Source organism: Tiliqua scincoides, chromosome 5 (assembly GCF_035046505.1).
Source record: "Tiliqua scincoides isolate rTilSci1 chromosome 5, rTilSci1.hap2, whole genome shotgun sequence".
Classification (NCBI taxonomy): Eukaryota; Metazoa; Chordata; class Lepidosauria; order Squamata; family Scincidae; genus Tiliqua; species Tiliqua scincoides.
Genome location: NC_089825.1, coordinates 119,100,714 through 119,121,837, shown reverse-complemented (window position 1 = coordinate 119,121,837; position 21,124 = coordinate 119,100,714). Strand labels below are relative to the sequence as shown.

The 21,124-nt window shown below is 44.2% G+C and overlaps 2 protein-coding genes across 2 annotated transcripts in view; one reads left to right on the top strand and one right to left on the bottom strand.

Annotated features, from left to right (window-relative positions):
• Nucleotides 1-945: 945 nt before the first annotated feature.
• LOC136651010 (GTPase KRas-like) lies at nt 946-6,257 on the top strand. The gene is made up of 5 exons (XM_066627042.1): nt 946-1,100; nt 2,536-2,668; nt 3,225-3,403; nt 4,096-4,255; nt 4,864-6,257. The coding sequence occupies exons 2-5, from the start codon at nt 2,558-2,560 to the stop codon at nt 4,972-4,974; spliced, it is 561 nt and encodes a 186-aa protein (XP_066483139.1). The 5' UTR covers nt 946-1,100; nt 2,536-2,557; the 3' UTR covers nt 4,975-6,257.
• Nucleotides 6,258-8,204: 1,947 nt separating this feature from the next.
• KASH5 (KASH domain containing 5) overlaps nt 8,205-21,124 on the bottom strand; it is a 28,777-nt gene continuing 15,857 nt past the window's right edge. Inside the window, exons 11-15 of the mRNA XM_066630338.1 lie at nt 17,198-17,285; nt 15,160-15,267; nt 14,088-14,242; nt 9,808-9,918; nt 8,205-8,406 (exon numbers count right to left, since the gene is read on the bottom strand). Of these exons, the coding sequence (XP_066486435.1) occupies nt 8,205-8,406; nt 9,808-9,918; nt 14,088-14,242; nt 15,160-15,267; nt 17,198-17,285 (664 nt within the window). The remainder of the gene's footprint in view (nt 8,407-9,807; nt 9,919-14,087; nt 14,243-15,159; nt 15,268-17,197; nt 17,286-21,124) is intronic.

The window sequence follows — 21,124 nt, the reverse complement described above, 5'->3', positions numbered from 1 at the left end:
TGTGGCAGTTCATGGCTGAACACAGTCACGTTCTGGCAACTCCTGCAACGCCGCTGGAACCAACCGTATTGGCCTCTGCCTTTCCATTGGGCCATTTCAGCGACGTGGAGAGGGGGATTTGCTGCATGGGTAACAGCCTATCCTCCATACCTACTTTACCCAGGCTTCACGCACTGGAGAGGACACTGTTCCAGAACCACCATTCAGAGCGTGACACCATAGTCTTCCGAGACTGAAGGATGCCACCAACTTCTGAGTAGACCTGCATAGAATTGGGCTCCAAGGCTTTTGCAGTCAGAAGTAACATGGAAAGAAAACTTCCTCCTACAGGCTTTGAGGCCACATTCACCAAGTTCAGCTCTTCCTCCTAAGGTTTCACCCTTAGGTTTGCAGGGCATTGCCAGAGGACTAAAATACCACCCAAAGGCACAATCCTAACCAGGTCTACTCAGAAGCAAGTCCCACCATAGTCAATGGGGCTTACTCCCAGGTAAGTGTGGCTAGGATTGCAGCCTGAAACACAAATTTTCCCAGCCAAAAGTTCCACAAAACCCTAAGCCTGGGTAATCAGGCAGCAATCCTAGGCTCACTTTCCCGTGAGTAAGCCCCACTGACTACAATGGGACCTACTTCTGAGTAAACACGCACAGGATTGGGCTGCAGTTCAGAGAGCCTGGCTTCTGCAAAGCCCACATCCCCATCTGAGCGTTCCCGCTTTGCTTCGCTGGCCCTTTAATCTCTCCCCCCCCTTTCTGCCCAGGCCAGCTCCAGCTGACACTCTTCCCTCCCGTCTCCGCTCCCCGCCCTAGTCCTCCTGCAAGCCACCGCTCCTCTCTAGCCTCGCCTGTTCCCCTCGTCTCTATGGCCGCGGCGATTCCTATTGGCTAATCCGGGGCGGTGCCATGTTCTCATTGGCTGGGCGGAAGCACCGGGCGGAGTGCGGAGAGGAGCTGTCAGGGCTGTCGGGGGAGGGAGGGATTTTCCGTAGCCGGCCCTGGGCCCTGGCCTTGAAAGAGGAGCGCGTGCGCTGCCACTGCCAGGGCCCCCCATGGGGGGTGCATAAGAGCCTGTGGTGTCCTCGCCTCTCCCCCGTAGGGCAGGTGAGTGCAAAAGGGAGGGGGGACTCCATTGGGTTCGTTGATGGGCAGCAGCCCGACGGGGTGAGACGCCTGGAAGGGCAGTGCACTGGACAGGGGTGCTGTGCTGTTGGTGGAGGGCGGGCGGTCTGCATGCTATCTCCGGCCTGAGAGTGCGGGTGGAGGGGTTACACTAGGGTGGGGCACCTGTTTGGGAGAGCGGTACATAAACACAGCAAGGTGAGTGTTGGGGTGCGCGCGCAGCTCTGGGGTAGGGCTTGTGGAAGAGCAGTGCGTGAGTGATGGAGCTGTAAAGAAGGCTGGAACTGGTAGACGTTGCAGTCCATCCTGGGTCACCTGGAGTCCCCTTCCTACCACTGCACACTCCTTCCTCTTCTTTTCCTTAAGGTCCCAGTTCTTCTGCTGCTCTTAAGTATTTCCTCGATTCTCCCCCAAATGCTCCTTTCTTACAGTTCTGCCCCTCCCCACCACGCTCCCCAGGCCCACAGAGGAAGAGCTGTTGAGTGGCATGTGATGACTGGGTCTACTTTGTGGTGGGTCCAACAAATGTATCCTGATGATGGTGTTGGGGAAGGGCCCTTGTGGTTTTACTGCAGATGAATTTGGGGGGTAGAAAGTAGTAGCCAGTGAGGATTCTTACTATCTAGGGCTCTGAGCAGCCCAAGATAGTAAGAATCCTCACTGGCTACTACTTTCTACCCCCAAAATTCATCTGCAGTAAAACCACAAGGGCCCTTCCCCAACATCATAATAAATGTAACTTCATCTATAGTAATGGTGAAGCACTGTAGTACAGGGTTTGCACTGTAGCAGACTGGTCTGTGCCACTTCCACAGGCAAGCTTGTGGACTGCCATTTGAAGTAATACAATCATCACAGGGACTAGCATGCACATTATGCTTGTCAGATGAATTAGATTTAGCAGTGCCAATCAAGTCAGCATTTATTGAGTTGACCAGGAAAACTGGGTGCTCTCACTGCCTGAGAAAAGCCAGTTAAACCCCTGATTCTGTCAGGCTCTCTCTGTAAATTGTTAGGTTAGGTCTTTTCCAGGTTCTGGCTCTGACCTGCCAGATTTCCCCAAGTTGTAGCTCTAAATCTACTAGAGGGCTCTGATACAGAAATGGGCAGACCTGAATTAGAAATTCGGCTATTTTGAGAGTGTTCGAGGTACTGTGTGAGAAGGAACCAAGAAATACAAGCAAAAGTCTGACATGCATTTTACTTTATGGAAAAATTAAGAATTCTAATTTGAACTGAAATGGGTAAACCATCTAAGTACTGGTTCTGGGCACGAGTCTTGGACAATTTCTTGCATGGATGGCAGGCAACTCATGTCCTGGCTTCATAAGGTTGTTTGGAAAGATACATGGGTAGCTGAGCAGTTGGCTGCAATGTCTTCTGCTAGCTTCATCCAACTTTCTCTATTTTGGTTCAGCTTGCCCCAGTGCTCAGTGGAGATGACCGAATACAAACTGGTGGTGGTGGGTGCTGGTGGTGTTGGGAAGAGTGCCCTGACCATCCAGTTGATCCAGAATCACTTTGTGGATGAGTATGACCCTACTATAGAGGTATGTAGTGTCCCCAGTGTTGCCAGTAACTTGCTTCTCACCCAGTCTGAATGCTTCTTCTGAGTCTTTCTCCTCTTTGACCTGCTGATGATTTTAATGCTTTCAGTCACTCCATCTCGAGCTTCTTAAAAGCTGATCTTTCTTGATTCTTCTCATATGAATATATAAAGTCAACCCATACAGAGTCAAGCCATTGGTTTGTTTAATTCAGTATTTACACTGATGGTGGCTCTCTTGGGTTGAACACAGAAGTCTTTCTCAGCCTTGCCTCGAAATACCAGGAATGAACCTAAGACAGTCTGCATATACACTGCTACTAAGCTATGGCTCCTCTACCATCATTCTGTCTCCCTCCATGTCCTCTTTGTGCAAATTCTACAGTAGATCATTTTCATAGTTTGCAACAAGACATGCCCTTTTTCCCCCTTTACCCATGGTTAAAGTCCTTATGTCTACCTTTGATTACTTTCTCTGTATTTTTCTTCCTCCATGTTTGCTAAGGTCAGCAGTTACATTTGCTTTTTCACTGTTCTCCTCTGGGTGTTTCTGAACTCAGGATTCATACCGGAAGCAGGTGGTAATTGATGGAGAGACCTGTCTTTTGGATATTCTGGACACAGCTGGCCAAGAGGAGTACAGTGCCATGCGTGACCAGTACATGAGGACAGGAGAAGGTTTCCTTTGTGTCTTTGCAATCAACAACACAAAGTCTTTTGAAGATGTTCACCACTACAGGTAAGAGGAGAATTAGGACCACTGCCCAATTTTCCATTTTCTATCCTATACTATCAGCAAGGATTATGCTGATGTTAAACCAGAAGCTATGGTACCAAAGACTGCTGTGGCGTTGGAGATGCAATGTAGGTGGTTCATTTTTTGGGGGGAGGGAGATACAGAAATTGGACTGAAGGGGCATTATTGAATAATGGCTCTTGTTTTCTTTAGAGCCAAATTAGACTGGGGCAGAGTGGTGTGGTCTTGTATAGTGGAGTGGTCTTCTAACATTTGTGTTTTGTGTGTGTTTTGTTGGGGGGAAAAACAGAACCAGCCTTGGGAGTTTCCCTTCTACCTGCTTTTGTGCTCTGTGTATAAAAGCAGCTGTGAGGCATGCAGTTTTAAGCTCAAAGTCAGCTTGAGGAGAGAGTGTTATGCAGCCTCCTCCAGCCATTCTTCCACCCAGACTTAAGCCTCATAAAGCTTTTTTGTTTAAACAGAAAGGGGGGGAGGGGAGAGATTATGTGTAATCTTATATCTAGTTTAGACCTCAGTCACACCACAAACTGAACTTCTGGTAATGCTTCATTAACACCACTGAAGCTCAGAAATCTTACTTAAATGGACAAACTAGCCTAGGAACTCCTGATCTAGGCAGTTCTAACCTTATTGGTGTTCATCCCTGGCTACAGCAGCGTTTTCTGTGATTCTAGGGAACAGATCAACCGTGTGAAGGACTCTGATGATGTTCCTATGGTGCTTGTTGGCAATAAGTGTGATCTGCCATCTCGGACAGTGGATACTAAACAAGCTCAGGAGCTTGCCAGAAGCTATGGAATCCCCTTCGTAGAGACCTCTGCCAAAACTAGACAGGTGCATTATGGGGCAAGGGGGAGAAGTTGGGTGGTCCTTAGCTTGCTGGCTTGGCAGTTGAGACAATGTCCCTAACAGGACTTGGATGAAACTAAAGGTAAGTCTTGTCTATCCAGAACTGTTGTGTGTTCCTTTGTCTTCTTCTATCTAGTTTCCACCCTGCATCCTCTGTTTATCTGCACATAGGCCAAAATTAGTGGGTCTGCAGCAATGAGATTCTTGCTACAATGCAGTGTGCCCACAACTGTATGGGGTTAAGAATGGTGGTGGAGTAGGGTCAGTTTCCATTTGGGAGTTACGATGTAGTGCATAACTGTCCTCTGCATTACAGTGGCATCATCCTGGTAACAGAGGGTATTAATATGATGTAATTCTCGTACTGCCGCTCATTTAGTTAACCTGCCACTTCATTAGCTGTGAGTTGGTGTTATGAAGCAAAGGCAAGGGTTCTCATATGTGTGAATATCATGTTTGTTTTAGCCAAGCAGTCATGTTTCTGTTCACTGCTGAGGGCTAGAAAAAACCCTGAACTAAATAGAAATCTAACCTAAATATTTAAACAGGAGAATGAATTGTGTTCTTTGTTTCCTCTTTCTTGTATCTCAAAGGGAGTGGAGGATGCGTTCTACACCCTGGTGCGAGAAATCCGGAAACACAAGGAAAAGATCAGCAATGGGCGCAAGAAGAAATCTTCCAAAAGGAAGTGTATTATCCTCTGAAAGTAGAGAGACTCTGTTGCACTGTTGGGAGTGTGAAAAGCCCTTTTGAGTTTGGTTTTTTTCCCCGAGCTGCAAGATGAAATTCTGATGGCCATGTTCCCTCACCCTCTTTGGCTGGAAAGAGGTGATGGAGCTCCTAAAATGTCAATTATCCTGCTATTTTTTAAAACTGGGACATTGCATCTGAGGATTTATAACTACATTATGTTCCTGTTGCTTCTTGTCCTTTCACTTATTAAAAACAAGTGTTTCCAGCCCTTAGAATTATAGAGGTCACTTCTCAACCAGTGATCAGGTGTAGCCTGATCCTGCACACTAGGTTGAAGTGATAGTGCAAAGGCACTGTCTCAGTCAGAACCGTAGGGGCCTTTCTCATTTTTTGTAGCATTTTCCCTACTTTGGTTCTCTGGGGGATTGAACAGTAAGCCAAATAGACTTGGTGCCACCTTTTTGGGTAGCAAGAGAATAATGGTAACTTTGGACAGAGAAGTAGGTGGCAGTTGGAAATGCCAAGAGAAAATGTGGAAAGCCAAACCCCTCTCTAGCTGAATATTTCATCCCACTGTATTAAAATTGATGGTGCTCAGTTCTTTTTCTTCCAGGTGGTCAAGTTCTATATTTAGTTGGTTTCTCTTTCTGTTTTGTTTGTATGGAATGATTTTGTTGAACTTCTGAGCAAAAGCTCCTTGCCTTCAGAAGGATATGGGCAAAGGCACTCTTGCTCACTAGGTCTTATCATAAGTGTGTGATGAGGAGGTCTACAAGGGAAGAGAAAGAAAGGGAGATCTTTGGGTTGGTGATATAAACAGCTGTCTCCATCCAGAGGCTGTGGCATTTGATAACTGTGCAAAAATACACATTCTTAATAGATGGTTGACCATGCCTCCAAAAGAAATATCCAGATACACTTGGCCACTATTGTCCTCCATATAAATGAGCATTTGTGGCTTGAAAGAAAGTGAGTTTGCTGATCTTAATGAGAAATTTGATCCAAAAGGGCCTCTCTCCTCATCTCTTAATAGTTTGCCTAGTTCTTAGGAGAGGGGGAAGGTGTTAGACAACTTTTTAAAAATGGATTGGTAGGGAGAGAGCAGGGGAAGCATGAATTAACTTTGAAGATGACCCTGTTGGTGATTCTAAGACATTTGGTTTCTGTCCTATTGTGTGCTCAGTCCTCCCCCCTGCAACCCAACATAATCCTGTGTTAATTGATTTGTTTTCCACAGTTCTGAAAACTGTACAGTAAAGGCCACCAACTTGGAATAAACCTGTGAATAAGCTAACTGATCTGTGAACTCTTAAGTCTGTTTCCTGAAGAGGGTGTTTTAGAACAGTAAACAATGGAACCACCCTTTTAAATTTGCATCCTGTCACAGCAGTTGTCATTGTCTTCCTAAGAACAGGTTGCCTTTTGAAAGAGTAAAACATGTGAAGGTTTTTAAGAAAAAGCATAAAGATCAATACTGAACAGCACTAGGATCAGCAGATCTTGCCTGAATGCCTGGTCCCCGCAGTCTGGGTTCTCTTACCATCAGACTTAATTTTGTTCAATTTCACATCTATCTGTTGTGGATGTTTTCCTAGATCTGTCCACTCGATTAAAGATTCCTGAGGTATAATGCTTTCTAATGCTATAAATGTTGAAATGTCACTTTGGGAGTTCAGGTTGTGTGTTCATGGTACCATCCCACCCCTTAAATTTTTAACAGATTACCTGCTACTTATCATTTCTCTATTTTGAATGGTTTGATCCTTTTGGTGTTAAGATTAGTTTCACTAGAGATTGTGGACAAGAAGAAATTAGGCTGTTCTGTATGTACCTGGCCTCCTCTTAGGTCCCCAGGTTTCTGTTTTAGATTGAGGAAAGTGGAGTTCAGCTTTTGGAATGTACTTTAGTATGCATCAAGTGGCTCCTTTCTTCCCTAATAGTTGGAAGAGATGAGATCTACTATCTTCAAAAACTCAGCTGGTACTGAGGGAAGATCCTTGCTCTAGCTTTTGATTCTTCTGAAAACCTATCTGAGAAAACAAGGGAAATCCAGGAGTTTACAATTCAAAAGTATTGCTGTTGGCTTAAGGTAGCAGGTATGGTGTGTGGGTCATCTACTGTCTTATTTAGTGACAACTTAGAATTTTGGTAAATTAGAGTCCAAAAATGTTAGAACTGGCAGTGGAGTATTAGGAGTAGGAGCATGTGAGTGCCTACAAATAGTCCAGCATTGCAAACAAGTAGTATGACTGGAGGAGGGTTCATTTCCTGTGGTACTAAGCAAAGTAAGACTAATGCCTGATCCTTTCTAATTGTATAAATCTAAATGTTAGCACCACAAACCTTCTGCAAAAGAGGGAAAAACTGTAGTGGAATAGATATGGCTAAAGAGAGGGCAAATTGGGTATATTCGGGTATTTAAATTTCTTTATTTCTGTCAGATCTTTGAGGCTTACAGAAAGAGGCAGTAGAACACTAGACCAACAAATACTGTGCCAGCAATTCCTTTCAAAAGCATGTCTGAAGAAGAATGTCGTGAGGTTGGGCCTGCTTACCACCTTGACAAAAGTGTTGGGTAATGCTAATGTAGGGATCGGGGAACTTGCAAAGGAAAAAGAGTACTTTTTCCTTCTGCTGGATTAATTTCTGATCTTGTAGCTTGGTTAGAGAAAAAGGGAAAAGCACATACACTGGGCTTCCATTTCCAGGGCACTGTAGGTTTGGTAATCTTGCATTGGCAGTATAATGAATACTGGCAGGGTTAGACTAAAACAGATCTCTGTCAGCTAACTTCAGAGAACAGGAATTGCTTCAGAAAAAGATGGGTGAGGGCTGTAAAGGGAGGGGACCGGTGTCCAGATATACCCACAGGACTTTTTGTATGGCATGTCTATAAGAATCCTATTTTTGTAAACAGAAGAGAGAATCCTCTTTTGTTCAAGTTCTCAGGAAGTCAAATGCTCCACAAGGTACCTTCTGTTAAATTCAATGCTAACATAGTAAAAAAAAAACCTGATGTCTCTTGCATCCTTTTTAAAATGGTTTGTGGTTGCATTGTTGCTTTTCAGTACTGTTCCATTTCACATAAGTTGCCTGAAGGTCATGTTAAAAAATGTGATTATCTGTATTAAGCCTTGAGGTTCAAGTGATTAATGATTTGTTTTATATTCATGGATATTTATTGTGCAGCGGACTTCCCATTGGCTTTCTTTCACCTACAATCTGGAAGGTGGGGGAGGGGTTAGATAGGTGGTGGCCTTAAATACTGCAATTGGAAAAGAGAACAGGAGGTTCCCTTGGGTTTAAACCAGACAGGTTGCTGGCTGAAGGGTAGAACAAAGTAGAATATTGCCAGCAGTGAAATGAATACTACCAGAAGCCCTGAAAGCACCAGTTTCAAAAGGATGTGCAGGAACAGGGAGTGTGAGTAAACTTCACGGAACCTGTATGGAGAAAGGACACCATAGTCTTGGTACTGATGGAAGATTCTGTGTCAACTAAATTCAACAGATTTTTATTTTTGGAATGAAGACAACTTTTAAAACGGGAAGATGTTGGGGAAATGACAGCCAAATCAGGCATAGGCTGATGTGGGCAGTGATTAGGGCAGTGAAAGCAGCTATGAATTTTAAGTAAGGCAACAATATAACTCCTACATTGTAGGTTATAGCACAGAAAATTGACTACAAAACATTTCAATAAGGGTTTCTTAGGATGTAGAATTTACTACATCCTAGAATTTTTCACTTTTTCACTTTTCTCTTTAATTTTTCACTTTAAATTAAATTTAAGAATTTAATTTTTTCACTTGTAGAATTTTTCACTTTTCTCTTTAAAATACATGTGAGCAGGAAGGGTTGCAATGGCTGGATTCCAGCCCCTACTTGTTACTCTTTGACAGGGAGAAACAGTGCCTCATCTACATAGGCATCCTTCAAAATGCAAGCATGCCATATCAGCCTTATACTCTGTCTGCGTAAATAAGTTGCAGTCCTATTGCATAAACTGCAGAGAAAGTCTTTCTTCTTCTGGAAAACTCAAAATAGATGATAGAAGTGCTTTTTGAACCTCTGGAGTTCTTGGTATATCTCGGTTTGCTTACCCCAGGTAGAACGCTGCCAGTCCCAATGTGTCTACTCAGATCTACACCCAATGTTAGAGGGCATAGAAATGAGGAGGCCCACATCGGGTGGAGGCATAGGATTCTGCAGGTTCATAGGATTCTGCTACTGTCCCTGCCTCCCCTCCAGGACCCAATCCATCCTTAGGGTCATCGTCCGCTATGCCCAGTGGGTGAGCTAACTGCCCACCACTGGCCTCTCTGCTGGCGCTGTGTGGTGCCTGCCAGCATGGGAGTGCCCTACAGCACTATTACACTGCCCAGCACAGGTGCTGGGACTGGAGCGGTCAGGATTGGGCTTCAAGGAAGGTGGACATAAGCTCTGCATAGGAACACATTATGCCTCTCAGGCAAAACACTGTTTAAGCTTTCAATGAGGCAATCTATAGGTGCCCTATTGTATAACCCTTTATGCTTAATGCCAAATGGGTGGAGCTAGTTGCAGTTATTCAGTAGTACAGGAAAGGCAATCTGCTTGCACTTAAATGATCTCCCATGTTCTAGATTTTAGTTTTGGCACTGACAATTTCTGAGATTAAGGTATATTCCAATAGCTGGGAGTATATGGGCACAAAACCAAAGATTCATATGGTAAAAGACTTCTTCAACTGCCTCTAAGTTACCATCCAAGGAGTTCTGCTGGGTAACAGTGAGCTGCAATTAACATTCTTCACCAGTTCAGTTTTTGGCAGGGATAAGACAGAAAATTGCAGCGGTTGCTCACCTTTCAATTAGGATTCCAAACCAGTTGTCATACGGCCTTTTTCCACCAACTGGGATTAGCTCTCTATGTACTGGAACTAAAGCATGTTCCTGAAAGGCTGCTTCAGGGCTCCTGCAACAGCCAACCACATCCAAGCATTTTCACATGTTGTGATAGTAATAATCAAATCTTTGCATTGCTACCTGGCATTTATTGTACAGAAGTTGGGAACTGAAGGCCTAAAATGAAATATCCCATTACTGTAGGGCTGCTTTCACTCTGTTACAACATATCCAGTATAGGACCAAACTAGATGTTAAATAAAAATGTTTAACTTCAGGATTTGGGGGTATTTTTTGGAAATAGTGGGGAGATAGGTAGACTTAAGTACTATGCCCCTGCCATGGTTGTAGTCCCAACTGCAGCACCCCTACACTGGTGTTCAGGGTGGGGGGAGGAAGCTTCCATTGGCTTTTAATAACAAAAATAGAACTCTAGGACTAGTATCATTTAGGTCCCAAGACACATTTTTCATAAAAATTTGATAGAACTAAACTAGGAAAAGGGTACAAGCCTATGCATGTCTACTCAGAAGTAAGTCCTGTTATGTTCAGTGGGGCTTACTCTCAGGAAAGTGTGGATAGGATTGCAGCCAAAGTGGTATGAATATACCATAGCTGCAGGCAGCCCTGAAAGCCATGCAAAAAACTTCTGTTCCAAGTGTGTACCATATAGTTCATCTTCAATTAATTGCCTTACTGGTCTATTGAAATTAATACTTAAACTCTCTGTGTGAGGGATTATGCTAGTATGCCATCAGATAGGAGTCCTGCTAAAGGAGTTGAACCAATAGGGAGCAGCACCCAATAGTTCAGTATATATGTAACTGGAAAGTTTCTCAGGAAGTCCAACAGGCTTTGGACTTTAAAAAAAGAGGTTTCTCAAAAATGAGGGGACTAATAAACAGGAAGCTGAAAGGGAAGGTCAGGAGGATCAAATAGATATTTAAAAGCTACATTATCAGAGAAAACTCAACAAGAATGCTTATCACTAAGTAGCAAAGGCACCACTGGGTTGAGGAGGTGGCCTATTTGTCTATAAAGGCAAAAAGGTTTCCTTCAGGAAATGAAAGTCTTGCCCGATGAGAATGAAAAAGAACAAACTCTGGCAAAATATGTGTAAGCTGACAATAAGGGATGTGAAAAAAAATGAGTGTATGACTAAAAACATCAGGGAAAGCAATAAAAACTTCTCTAAATACATCAAAAGCAGGAAACCTGCCAGGGAGACAACTGGACTGTTAGATAACAAGATATTAAAAGGGAAGATTAAAGAGGATATGGATACTGCAGAGGAGTGAATTCTTTGTATCTGTCTTTGCTACAGAAGATGTAGAGCAGCTACCCAAGCCTGAACTGACTTTGGCGAGAAGGAGTCTGAATAACTGTCACATAGAAATGACAAGGGATGAGGCTGTAATGTTTTGACAAATTAAAAATTAACACATCACTGAATCCAGATGGCATCCATCCGAGAGTTCTTAAGGAACTCAAATGTGAAATTGTTGATCTAACAAAAATGTTAGATATCCTCTAAATCAGGCTCTGTGCCACAAGACTAGAAGGTAGCCAATGTAGCACAGATATTTAAAAAGAGTCAAGAGGAATCTGGGAAATGACAGGTCAGCCAGTTAATGTCCACAGTGGACATCATAATTAAACACAATATTAAGTATACATAAGAACTGGTCTTGTGGAAGGAGAATCAGCATGGTTTCTGCAAAGGTATGTTCTGCCTCGCTAACCTTGGAGCAGTAGTTCCTAAAGTCCTCCTTAGGAGAACTACTTAAGTCTCTGCAGGATTGGCAAGATTGTAGCAACGCGACCCCAGGATCATGTTGCTGCCAGGGAAAGAGGGAGGGTTTCTGGCTTACCTGAAGCTAGCGCCGGCCTCTGGGGGGGGGGGGGGAGTCCTGCATACACCTCTGCCTCAAAAATAGCAATCAGAAGACGCTTCTGGCTTTGCAATAGGAAAACAGACGTGGCTTCCGATCATTATTTTTATTTATTTTCTAGGCTTGAGGAGCCCTGTGGAGATGTCTGTGGGGCTCCCCACACCTCCAGGAGGCTGGTGCTGGCTTCAGGTAAGCTAGAACTCCCTCTTTCCCTGGCAGAAGTGAGATCCTGGAGATTGCACCACTGCAGTCCCCCTGCCTACCATCCTTAAGGGACAAGAGCTCTGTTTAGTGGGTCTCTGTTCTAAAGCAGCATTTCTCAGACTGATTTGGGACCCACTAAGTAGGTCATGAGCAAATTTCAGGTGGGTCATGGAGCACCTAGCTCTGTATTTTCAATGGTGGCTGAGCTGAAAATACAAGATACAGAGCTGCTGGGCAGGACAGGCTCCTGGTGGGAGAAAGGCACGGTGTTTTGCCCTGAATAGGTGGGAAGATGGGACACTGGAAGTGGCAGGTCTCCACTGTGGTTGGAGAAGAATCCAAGTCTGCTTTGACTTCCGAGCTGGAATGTCTTAATTCTGAGCTATGCAAAATAACAGCATGAGCATGCTGTGTAATGGGACCTTTGGCTGATTGTGGCTTAGGTTTGAAGCCTAAATTGATGGTGTTGCTTCCAGCCATGACATCACTTTCAGGTTAATGACATCACTTCTGGTGGGTCCTAACAGATTGTCAAAGAACTCTAGAACAGTGCTTCTCAAACTTTTTAACACCAGGACCCAATTTTTAGAATGATAGTGTCAACAAGCATGTACATAGACATCAAGAACATAAGAAGAGCCCAACTGGATCAGGCCAAGGACCTACCTAATCCAGCTCCCTGCATTTCAGTGGCCCACCAGATGCCTCAGGGCCAACTTTTTGAAAGTCCAAAAATGCAGTGTCAACTGGATGCAATTGACACTGCATTTTTGGACTTTCAAAAAGCATCCAAAAAATGAAATGAAGCACGTTTGCGCCAAGAGGTGCAGGCCTGTGAAAGCTGACGCACCTCTCCACGTCAGCTTCCTCTCTGAGGCTTGCATCGGCCAGGCTCGGCTGACGCAAGCCACAAAGGTAGGTAGCAGGGAGGAAAGGGGAGGGAGGCATTTCTGGGTGGGGGGAGGGCAGATGGTGGGTGGCCCCAGGTGCGGGCAGGTGAGGAGTGGAAGGCAGGACTGGGATCTGGCAGTTATGCCAGATCCCAACCCCCATTCCCGGGGAGAACGGACCAGCTTCAAGCAGCTCCACTCTCTTTGGACTTTCCCCACTTCCAGAGGTGGCACAAGTCCAAGGAGACCCATGGGGGCCAGCAGCCCTTACCCAGGGGCAAGGGGAAAAGTTTCCCTTTGCCTCTGGCTAAGCCACTTCTGGCTACTGTCTTGCACTGGATACAGCGCAAGTCTCTTGGCTTGCCTGTTCCAGCACAGGAGAGGCTTGCACCCAAAGTCTTCTCAAAAGACTATTAAGTAAACTTGGCAGTAATAGGATTAGAGAACTTATCCTTTAATGGATTGGTGACTGGTTAAAGAAGAGGAAGCAGAGATTTGGAATAAATGAGTAATTTTCACAGTAGAGGGAAGCAGAAGTAGGGTCTCCCAAGGGGTCTGTATTGGGTCTGATACTTTATAACTTGTTCTTGAATGATCTGGTTTTAGCAGTACACATGAGGGAGCCAAGTGTACTGATGATTCCAAACTCACTGCTGACTGGGCAAAACGCACTTTTTCAAGTAGTGTTCCTTTTATATTTAGCAGGGGGCAGTAACTATCCCTTTTCCCCCCAGCAGAGTGTCTTCTAGTGGCTGCTAGGGTATTCCTGCATCTGTGTGAGCCTTTTGGAGACAGGGAGCCATTTAATTGGTATTTGATTTTGTCTGTAAACTGCTTTGTGAACTTTTTTGTAGAAAAGCAGTATATAAATACTGTTAATATCTGCCCTGTCAGTTTTGCAAACCACCAAAAATTGGGTTACAACCCACTAGTAAGTCCCAGACCCAAAGTTTGAGAACCACTGCTAGTGTAGGCAATATTCCTGTTATAAATCAAACAGAAAAATAATTCCAGAGGGGAAGCCATTTTAAGTCTATTATGCATATGCAGAAAAGAGTCTTGTGATATCTAAAGATTTACTGTAGCAAAAGTTTTCATGGATCTAGTCTAGGCCATGAAGCTTATTCCATATTAAATCTGTTGATATCTAAGGTGTCACAAGACTCTTTTTATTACATAGAGAGGCAGTGCAAATGGAAGACGGAGGTCCCAGGTATCCTGCAAGCTATCAGTGTGAGCTCATTTGTTCATACCTTCCCATCATCTCTGAAGCAGGATATTGTTGCTGTTGGTTGCATTCCTGATTCTTCAGTGTTAGTTTAGCATCCATCACAAAGCATGGGTGAGACAAACTACATGTTCTTTGTGGTAATGCTCTGGTACTATCTGCCCCTGATCGCCCCAGTTCCTGGATTGAGAGAAGGAGGGAGGGGTTACAATGAGCCCATACTGAGTCCTTGGTATTCAAATATGTCTTGACAAGACTATGAAAACTGGAGTTCAGAGGAGGATAATACTCAGATTATCAGAAACATCCTTTAGATCATAAATAGGAAGTTGAGTAAATTACAGCCCAGTCCTAACCTGCACCAGAACAGCCAGGCTGCATAGCCTGCAGTGTATCCTACGCAGGTTAGAAGCAGGCTGGAGGTCACCTCCGGTTTTTTTTCCCCTTGCCTGTGTAACACCCCAACCTGCTCTATGGGGCTGTCCATTTGCACTATTTAGCTGGCACAAATCCAAACAGCCCATATAGGGCTGCCCTGGGCAGGAGTTAAGATACATTTCTGCCACCAATCCCACACCCCTCTCCTAGGCCTGATCCACCGCCTGTTTTGTCCTCACCTGCTCAGAAACACCCCCTGCCCACCCCCAGAATGTCCTCCTACCACCTTCTTCCACCACCTGAGCTGCCTGGCACAAATCTACCTGCCTCTGCTAGTATAGGGATGGGATATGTTGCTGAAAGGCTGGCGCACGTCCTTGAGCCAGTGCAGCCTGTACCAAGTTGGTACAAATGTGCTTTCCAGGCATGTTTGTACTGAGCTGGCGCAGGTCTCCTGCACCAGCTCCCGAGTATTGCAATCTGAAAATTGCACTCTTAGAGAAGGTCTAGCAAAGGTATGTGCTGGGCAGAATGGAAAGGGAATAGGTTGGTCACATCAGCTGTTGGGACTGTTTCATTGTTACAAAGAAAGCAGGAGCCAATGTTTAAAATAGAGTCTGGTATGTAGCCTAGTTTTACACAATATTGGCAGCTCAAATGCAGCAGTCATTTTCTCAGGAATGAAAAGAAAACCTTGTCTTTATGTTTTCTACACTTACCAGTTCTTTTTCCAAAGTTCTGAGCTCCCCTGGGTCCACTGGATATGCCATTAAATAAGGCAACATTCCACACAAAGGGCTAGGGAGACCAAATTCCTCACCTAATTCCTATTGAAGATAGGAAGGATTTATTAGTTCAAAGCTCAATAAATGTTGTTTGGAGCAGTGGCGTAGCTATTGAACGTGTAGCCCAGTGCAGAGCTCAAAATGATGCCCTGGAAGTGATGTCCCCAACCAGAAGTGACATCACACCCAGGCTTTCTAAAAAGTGCAAATTGGGGGAAAACCTCTTCCTCCTGCCTCCTCCCCCCATCAGTTCACCACCCACTTGAACTGTGACCTCTCCCCCAGCCAGTGGCATAGCTAAGGCATCTATATGCTACCTGGGATCAAAGATTTTGTAGCCCCCCGCTCCACAACAAAATCAAATTTAATTAAGTAAATAAGTAAAAAGTGTGCCCCTTATTGGTTAGAGACACTGTGCTGGGGTGAAGAGGGATGGTTATTCTCCCCCTGCTAAATATAAGAGGAGCACCACTTGAAAAAGTGCCTGTTTACCAGTTAGCAGGAGTAGCTGTGTAATAATACATGGAAATGAGAGCTGACTCATATTAACACCTTATTGGTTCCATGCTGTATCATAACAACATCTCATTGGTTCTCAGAACAATCAATCTCATGGGTCAGTTTTGAGTTAAGAAAATGCACTCTTTGTTCCATAAGGCAGTTGCGTTTTCATTTTCTGGTTAATTGGCCATAACTTTTGATAGCATACAGATATTCCAGTGGGGTTTCTTTCATTGCATTCTGCATTAAATTACCTTTCCAATGATATATAACATGATGGTATTATTCATACATACCAATTTTTTTCACAATTTTGGCCAATAGTGTCAAGCTCAGTTTGTTGCTCCTCTAAAGCTTGTTGCCCAGTGCAACTGCTACCCCCTGCACCTCCTTAGCTACACCACTGGTTTGGAGTCTAGATGACTTCTCTCTGTTGCAGATATTGGTTTAGCCCCAGCCCTCAAACTGCAATATTGTTGCTGGGAAAAAGCTATTTTCTTTCAGCTAGCACATGTGCGGTTAATCGTGACGGCTGTATGAGAGTATCAGGGGCCAGTACTTAATATCGCCTGCACAATATCACTCATGATGAGCAAAAATTCACATTCCCAATGCATACATCACTCTATAGATTCCTATTTTACAATTAAAAATAAGTGTGCGCTAACAGTACCGGGGTGACCACCCAACTTTAGCTTAAAAAAAAAATGCAGTACAATTATTCCTCTTCCCCTGCACTGCTCTGCTGTTTCAGAAATTTCTATTTGCTTTTTAAGCATTTATTTGTTAGCCTGGTGTCACTGAATTGTATTGTCAGGGAAAAGGATGCAAACAACACTTCTTTCTTTCAGCAAAGTTATTCCTATGGGGGGGGCCTGGGGGATTTGGCACTGGTGCTTGATTGGAACTAATGTGAAAATTGCATTAAAAATTAATTTTATGTTCAGACAAAACAAATGTGTTGCCCTGCACAGTTAGCACCAACCCAAGAATGTAGGGCAGGGGTGCTCACACTTTTTTGGCTCGAGAGCTACTTTGAAACCCAGCAAGGCCCGGAGATCTACCAGAGTTTTTTTTACAATGTTTGCGCCATCATAACATATAACATTTATGTGTACAATGTATGTTGGTGTACCTTGAGCCCCACTGAGTATAACAGGACTTACTCCTGAGTAGACATGCCTAGGATTAGGCTGTGAGGCTGCAATCCTAGCCACACTTACCTGGGAGTAAGCCCCATTGAGTACAATGGGCCTTACTCCCGGCGTTTCCTCCCAGAGGCACCTGAAGGGGGGGGTCGTCGGCACTCCGCGATCTACTCATTTTGCCTCGCGATCTACCGGTAGATCGTGATCCACCTATTGAGCACCCCTGATGTAGGGTATCTGTAGTGAGTCCTGACCTGCTTCCCCTTTAAGGTTTGAACAATGTCATAACACCCCAAAAAGCAATACTTATGGCTGCTTCTTACTTTCTGTGTTTCTTCAATCTCCGTGCAAAGTGACTGTGCAGGGACTTGTAAACATGTGTCTGTGTTTTCTGGAGGATCTGTTGGCAACCTGCATCAAAGAGACAGTTCTCACAACTTTCACAATAAGTGAGTGTATTGAGTTGAGGGGAAAAACAGAAGTGCATTTATTTTTTTGATGGGTCATCTTCATACAGAAATATTGAAGTGTTTAGAAAATCAATAGGATGTTAGAAACTACTGCAAAAGGCACAAAGAAGTCCTGTGACTCTGCCCATCAGAACTAGATACCCTCCCCAAATACTACATTTTGGCCAGATACATATTGTCATTTCTTTCATTCAAAGCTGATGGGAATCTACCAGTTAACAGTTGGTCTTTGACTCAGTAACCCAATGTCTGCTTTGTACTTTTCACCCCATGTCAAAGATAGCATGTTCCAGACAAGGGAATGGTGTTCTGTGTGTGGTGAAAGGAGGGTCTAGCACATTTTAACACTTTCCTCTTGCACCTGGGGTCAAAAGAATCCTTGAACAATGAAAGTCTTAAAGAATTTTAATATGCAGTGCCCTCTGCACAAAGTTCAACTAAAAAGGATCAGCCCTTTTAGTTTTTTGAATTTTTAGTTTTGAGAATTAAGGACTTGCTGCTCTTAGGAAACACCATCATGGAAACTGATTCCAGGCACTTGTCAGTATTCCATTGTAGGACAAATATTTTGATCCATGAGGCATTAGGTATGTGCAGAAAATTCCCCCAAGTTTCTACCAATGCAAAAGGCTTAGATTTAAGCACAGCAAGTTTGGTTAGACAACAGAAAAACTGAAGCACTTCTGTAACCATGGTGAATGGTGAACATGGTCAGATCTACTCCCTTTCTGCATCTCTACAGCCAGCTATTTTCATGGTCCTTTTAGGATGCCTTTCTTTCTTATTTAAAAAAGGTATTTAAATATTATACATACTATTTCTCCAGAGCTGAATTGCATGTTTCCTCTATCGTTTATAATTAGTGCTGTACACGCTTTCTTCAAAATAGAAAGGCCAATCTCTAATATAAGGCTACCCACAGGGCCGGTCCATCCTTAAGACCAACTGAATCATTGCTTCAGGAAGCAGGTTGGCAGGGAACAGCCATCTTTATATTCCCACCCACCTCCACTGCTCCTCCTCCTCTTCCTACTCCCTGAACTGGAAAAGGAAGAAGGGGACAGAGCAGAAGAGAACATTCTTCACCACTACCTCTTCCAGTCCAGGGAATGGGGGGAAGGGAAGCAGAGACTGGTGCATTCCTAGGTGGGGTCAGTATTTGGCCTCACCTAGGAGGTCTTAGAACATCCCTGGTTCTCAGTTATGTGGAGATGGGAGAATAGGCTACTGGTACTGAATCAGGACTACCACTAGAAAAACATGAAGGGGAAAATGAAAACAGAAATATTTTCATTGTTCTCTAAACTTTATGAACACATATATTGTATGTAGAATTCTACCCAGTTATGGATAGAAAATATCAATACAGATATTGCCCAAGATACGTACCAGATGTTTTCTGGAAGTCAGACCAAATGTAAATCGAAACAGCCAGCTCAGCACTTTCGCGTATGCACTAAACCACCACAACGGATGGATTACACCTGTGAGAAAGTGCTGATGTGGCCATCCATAACTGGGACATCCATAACTTGGATGCTCATAACTCAGGTAGGCTGATGGGTTCTGAGCTGTCTGTGACAGATCAGGAGAGAGATCTTGGGGTGGTGGTGGACAGGTGATGAAAGTGTCGACCCAATGTGCGGCGGCAGTAAAGAAGGCCAGTTCTATGCTTGGGATCATTAGAAAAGGTATTGAGAACAAAACAGCTAATATTATAATGCCGTTGTACAAATCGATGGTAAGGCCACACCTGGAGTATTGTGTCCAGTTCTGGTCGCCGCATCTCAAAAAGGACATAGTGGAAATGGAAAAGGCGCAAAAGAGAGTGACTAAGATGATTATGGGGCTGGGGCACTTTCCTTATGAGGAAAGGCTATGGCATTTGGGCCTCTTCAGCCTAGAAAAGAGACGCCTGAGGGGGGACATGATTGAGACATACAAAATTATGCAGGAGATGGACAGAGTGGATAGGGAGATGCTCTTTACACTCTCACATAATACCAGAACCAGGGGAGATCCACTAAAATTGAGTGTTGGGCGGGTTAGGACAGACAAAAGAAAATATTTCGTTACTCAGCATGTGGTCGGTCTGTGGAACTCCTTGCCACAGGATGTGGTGCTGGCGTCTAGCCTAGACGCCTTTAAAAGGGGATTGGACAAGTTTCTGGAGGAAAAATCCATTATGGGGTACAAACCATGATGTGTATGCGCAACCTCCTGATTTTAGAAATGGGTTATGTCAGAATGCCAGATGCAAGGGAGGGCACCAGGATGAGGTCTCTTGTTATCTGGTGTGCTCCCTGGGGCATTTGGTGGGCCGCTGTGAGATACAGGAAGCTGGACTAGATGGGCCTATGGCCTGATCCAGTGGGGCTGTTCTTATGTTCTTATGTTAGTTATGTAATGTAATTACCAATATTAGGAATACAGAGTGTAGATATTTAAATAATGTAAACAATGGGTACTGTAGTTGCATGTGGGGTATACAGGTTGAGACTCATTATACAGGAGGATTCCAAGAACTGGATGGCAAAAAAAACAAACTATAGCAAATCAATTTAAAAAACAAAGTCTCTTTCCTCAGGTGATTTAAAAACAGCCTTGCTGACTTTTGTAATCACACAATCAGTCTGTCTCCAGGAGCTTCACTAGGAGATGGTGATCAATGAGGGGGAAAGAATGGAGGTGATAATCGCTGCCATTTAGACTACTTTCACATGCTCAGGGGGAAGGGAGGAGTAAAGCCTGCAGAGAGAATGATTGATGGATTGTCAGCCATCAATGCCCTCTCTGGCATTAAACAACAGTTTTCCTTTAATTTAAAGAGCCTTCTCATCAGCTTTGAGATAGAAAAATCTGTGGATACTTAGGTTATACAGGTGGAGTCTGAGTTCCGTTTTGTGACCCAGCTCAATTAAGAAAAAACCAGTTGTGCTAAACTCCATAGAGTTATGCAAATAAGCTGCAAACCAAGGTCCATCTCTATAACAATCCTGGGAAAGACAGAGGTACAGCATCTCTCTGAAGACTTTTGGATCATTAAGGAACCCTGTGTGCAACGCAGCAGAAGCACAGAAGTCTCCTAGAAGTTGGGAGACACTAAAGTTGGGAAGCATATTTGAACCTTCCCCAACCTCATGATAAATCAGAAACCACCTAGTTGAGGAACCTGACTGCTTGGAATGATGAGGAAGCTGATGGAAAACAAAATGAGTGAGATTGTCAAACTCTCTTGCTGGTTTAACTAAGAAAGTGCTTGGAAAAGGAGGGAAAAAATCTTGATCAAAGTAACTGAAGAATAGTTTAATGGGGAGATGATCTGAAAAGATGTTCTGTTTTGGTAATCAGCCAGGATTGAAAAGGGTGGGGGGCTTCTTCCCTCTGAAAGCAAAAAAAACTTCTCAAACTTATTTAAGCCCTGCCTCAAGAACAAGTGGGAGAAGACAACAGATTTAATCCTGGATGAGGGCACTGACCTGGCATGCATCATGGAAACCTGGCTGGATGAGTAGGCCGTACTGCCCAACAGTCTCCCTGCCTGAGTAGACTGGAGTGATCTCAAGCGTGGTGTTGGAGTGCCCTCGCCTATTAGTGCTGGGGGGCTTCAACATCCATGCTAAGGCCCCCAGGACGGCTGAGGCTCAGGACTTCATGGCCGCCCATGGCAACCATGGGTCATTCTCTGAGACAGATATTCTCTATCTGTCCCAACACATGATGTGGGACACATGCTGGACCTGGTGTTTACTGCTGGGCAGGTTGATGGTGATCTGGGTG